This window comes from Octopus bimaculoides, chromosome 3 (genome assembly GCF_001194135.2).
Source record: "Octopus bimaculoides isolate UCB-OBI-ISO-001 chromosome 3, ASM119413v2, whole genome shotgun sequence".
In the NCBI taxonomy this organism is placed as follows: Eukaryota; Metazoa; Mollusca; class Cephalopoda; order Octopoda; family Octopodidae; genus Octopus; species Octopus bimaculoides.
In genome coordinates this window covers 131,569,453-131,574,452 of record NC_068983.1, presented here as the reverse complement: position 1 = coordinate 131,574,452, position 5,000 = coordinate 131,569,453, and the positions used below count along the sequence as shown (strand labels likewise).

The following is a 5,000-nucleotide window of genomic DNA, read 5'->3' as shown; positions in this document are numbered from 1 at the left end:
CAAATTAATTACCGTAATAAATGCAAAAATAGGATCGTGTTAATTTTTACAAACTGGACAAATATATGGTACAGTAAACAAAACACAGACAAAACATCTCTCTCATAATGTCCTAAATAGTGCGCCTATACATTCAATCGCAAAACTACATACCAATGAAATATATTTTTAAATCAACTGAGGAATTTCTACAGATTTTAGAAGAAATAAGTAGAATAGCAACTGTGTTTACATTGGATGTTGAAAGTTTATTCACAGACGTCCCAGTGGTAGAAACTATAGAAATCATAACAGAGAACGCATATAATTATTCACGAATAAAGCCACTTGCGATACCAGTAGTCTAATTAAAAATAATTTATTTATGACGTGAGCAACTGAAGTGTATTTTCACTATTCACATGATAATTGATACAAAATTCAGATGGAGTGGCTATGGAATCCCTCCTTAGGACCTACGTCTACAGCATTCTGTTTATCAACAAAACAATGGAGGAAAGAATATTATCAAAACATAAGCACATAATACATACCAGATATGTAAATGATATATAAAATGATGGAAGACTTAGAAAATAACACCGTACTAAAACTTATCCAGAATAATACAAATGAGTGCTCGTTTTTAGACATAAACATACAGACCAAAATACCAAAAACAAAAAATACATACATCAGACTGGTATACCTACTAGGGATCAAACAAACGCATACACCTAAAATGAGACAGGGAATGCCCACACAACTATAAGATGTCAGTGGTATAATCCCTCTTAGAAGAGTGTTTATATTCACGTCAACAAACAATGCATTATAGAAGAAATGGGTAGTATAAAATATACATTAACAATTGGTATTCTAACACAGATACCAAACTATAGAAGAATACAGAGTGCTTTAATTGTTCGATCAACAGAACTGCATACTCACAGTAGTACGGTATAAGAAGCTACGAACTTCACGCACATGTGATTCTTTGGGAGTTTAGATAAGTATAGAAGGATATCGTATGCATGCATAAACGTGTACGTATATATATATATATATATATATATACATATACGCACATAAACAAACTGTGGAGGCGCATGGCTTAGTGGTTAGGGTGTCAGCATCCTGATCGTAAGATTGTGGTTTCGATTCCTGGATCGGTTGACGCGTTGTGTTCTTGGGCAAAACACTCCATTTCACATTGCTCCAGTCCACTCAGCTGGCAAAAATGAGAAAATGAGTAACTCTGCGATGGACTGGCGTCCCGTCCAGCTGGGGAACACATACGCCATTGAAACCGGGAAACCGGGCCCATAAGATTGGCTAGGCTTTAAAAAAGGGCGCAAAAAAAAGACATAAACAAACTGACAGAAAAACAAGAACGTAAATCTTTCGTCAACACATGGGAATTATAAATAGTGATGTTTTGTTTTACATGTAGCAAAAAAAAAATTAGCGGGAATATCTTAGAATATAAAAAATCTATTCCTAACAACTGGGTGAAGGGAGAAATGTTAAATAAAGTACTCTGTCTCCTAAGAAAAACACATTTTCAATTAGTCAGAAAAGCTGTGATTAGCCGCATTATGATGTTACTTGCAAAACCAAGAAAGAAGATTCTATGTAGTCCCCTGAGTTGTTAAACATAGCGGACACATTTCCCACAAACATCCTATCGTCCGAAAAAAGATTATATATTAAACAATGTTATGAAAACGAAAGGGTGGAATGACTATAGCTGGTATGTACGTGATGGAAGGTCTGATCAAAATGCACCGACTAGGGTTAAATAACAACTAATTAACCAACCAATCAATCAACAGACATAGATGAAGTCATAAAGAAGAGCGGAATTGATGGATGTCTTAGTAATGAGAACTGGAAGTAATTTTTCATACCACCTTATGTCAAGATTACTAGTGGGAAACCTTGTTCACCGAGTTATAACTGTCATAAACTCCAAAGCAAAAAGGTGATGGTTTTTATTGTTCTGTTGTTTGTAAAATGTTCACTTCATTTCTAGAATGTATTGGTGGCTTTCAAATAACGATACAAATCCCAAACAAAACGTTGAAGTTTTAAATTCTTTATATATTAACAATTTATCTTTAAACTACTATCTATGCAAATTTAATGATGTTCTATTTTTATGCTTACCGTATTATTTTCTTCTGTTGAGGTTTACTGCTGTGCTTGGCGCCACAAGATGCTTGAAAGTACATTCCTCCCTGCTTAGTGCACCGTCGTACAATAATGAAGTCTCGGTCTTTAATCAATTTGGGTATCACACCAGGTACCATGTAATAGAGGATATCCATTTCATCTGACAGTTTTTCAAGAATCTACAAAATTGAAAACAAAGATATATATATATATATATATATATATATGCATGTAATTCAATATTTCTATACTAATCAATTAATTTTAACAAGCACCACTTCTAGCTTTTAACCAAGAATGTCTAGAGAGGTAGTTATAAAGCTGGAACCGTAGTGAGTTCAATCAAAATAAGTTTCGGTTCATTTCAACACTCAACAGCACGAAAGCATCTAAAGATATGTTTCTTTCATTTCTTTGAATTAGCAAAAATAACCTTATTAGACTAGCTAATAAGTTGGAGGAATTAAATACAATGAACCTGTTTCTCAAGGGTAGGTATCACTGAAGCGAAGGAAATTAAAGAGTCGCTGATTCTGATTGCTCGGAGCTTATTTCTGTTTTATGTCATTCAGCACCCAATGCCATAATATTAGATTATATTAGATACAACTCAACAAACGCGTACGGAAGGGAAAATGGTTGTGTGCATAACATTCATATCTATCTTAGAAAGTGATGTAAACGACTTGTATATAATCAAAAATTAAAATCAAATAATGGTTGTCTCTACTATCCTGAGAAACAGCTTCACCGACAAGTAAGTTATTTTACACATACGAATACGCACGCACATACATACATACATACATACATACGCACCTTACTTTTTAGACATTTTAGAGACTTAAAACTATATATTTATTGATTCTAGAATGAATTGAACACACACACACACACACACACACACACAAATATTAAATCTTGCGTTGGATATACGGTATTGTTCCTGTGGTCTTCCACCCTTATGTATCCATTCTTACTATAATGTGAATTCTAGCTCATGCTGAGCACTTCAACTCTAGCCCGTTTTTATGTATTGTTATATTAACAATATATAATTATACAAAAAATTACAGCTTATACATACATACATATGTTTTAACCATTTTATAAGAGAAAACTAGATGTGGTGCATATGTATATTTTTTCACCAAAAGAGATCAGTGTGGGTGAATCTTATCGGCTGCTGCAGGGAATCGAAGCTTAATGGTGGGTTCTGCAAAAACGATTTCCAGCTAACACTCAATAGATCCGAAAAGAAACTATGGTAAAACATAACTTTTGAAATAGAAGTGTGGTAAATAAAAATAATTGCAGCGATTGAATTATATTTATTTCATCGACCACGGCGGGATTTGAACACAAAACATAAAGAGGTATAAACAAATAGCATATACTATTTTTCACATCACTATATCGATTTCCCTCTCCACTACTCATAGATATCTATTTCTTTATTGCCCACAAGGGGCTAAACATAGAGGAGACAAACAAGGACAGTCAAAGGGATTAAGTCGATTACATCGACCTTAGTACGCAACTGGTACTTGATCTATTGACCCCAAAAGGATGAAAGGCAAAGTCGACCTCGGTGGGATTTGAACACAGAACACAGAGGTATAAACAAATAGCATCTACTATTTTTTTACATCACTATATCGATTTCCCTCTCCACTACTCATAAATATCTTTACACTGTACAACACATTCTACTATCCATCACACATTTAATTTTGTACACTATACTACAAATCCTACCATTCACTACTCATAGCCTTCACCAAAAATCATGGTGGAACATAAGCAGTAAAACGAGATTAAGTTGTTTTGCTCGCTTATCCCATGACCATTTCTAATCAAGTATTACTTTAATCAAAAGTATTCTACCCATGACCTCTAACCTCTTTTAGGCACGACTTTCTAGGACTATCCAGTGAATATTGCCTTCTTTAAGACAGTAAGATGTGTCATAAAAGAAACTTGGCTGCTATTTCTAACATTTTGCACTACCACGTAGAGGCAACGTCATTGTTTCACAGAGACTAAGTAGTATCCAATGGCGTTTTAGATACTAGCTCCGCTATCTCTAACGTCAATATAATGATATCTCACTGTCAAATAAAACCTCATCACATTATCATAGACTGACAGATTGATTTCATTCAATAATTCTCAGATCATATATACAAGCCTCAGGTTGTCACAACCCATGAAATCAATATGAAGTTAAGACTATATTGTCTTTTGAATTGAATTCGCATGAATACTAGAAATAACATTTCCATAGTGTATTGATTTCTATTGATTTTGCGCAGTGACAGTTGTGCTGAGGAGACGCGTAGTCCGTTAAATATACCCAAATGTATTATTGGTACTAAATTGATCGAACAGAAAATTATGAAGTGGAAAGTCGGACTGGTCAAGTATAAACTGAGAATAGTTAGGGAACGAAATAGAAATTGTGAAGCAAACAAAGGATTAGATAACGTACAATAAGAAAACGAAAAGTTACTAAGGGAATCATAAAATAGTGATTATTATTAGCACTCATGTGTACTCTCAAAGACTGAATCTTTCTGATCGCTTGTGTCAAATTCCTGGTAATAATATGTTAATTTCCCGCCGAAGTTTCCCTGCATTAGATTTCATATTTGAAAACAAAAGTGTTTTGAAGTGCTTGTTTTCTTGTTTATGTCAGAATGTGAAAAGCCATTTCATGCGAGAGGTGCCAACCAGCTCAACCGATCAAAGAATCGTGAAATGAAAATGAAGATTTGCTTTCGTTAATGGAATTGTTCAAAGTGAATTGAAAAAGGATTTTTTGTTTCTTTTTCACGGGGTTGCTG

General features: G+C 34.1%; 1 protein-coding gene across 1 annotated transcript in view; it reads right to left on the bottom strand.

The window, feature by feature from the left end:
* LOC106867329 (stAR-related lipid transfer protein 3-like) overlaps positions 1-5,000 on the bottom strand; it is a 58,535-nt gene that overhangs the window by 1,581 nt on the left and 51,954 nt on the right. Inside the window, exon 4 of the mRNA XM_052966789.1 lies at positions 2,149-2,333. Coding sequence (XP_052822749.1) covers positions 2,149-2,333 — 185 coding nt within the window. The remainder of the gene's footprint in view (positions 1-2,148; positions 2,334-5,000) is intronic.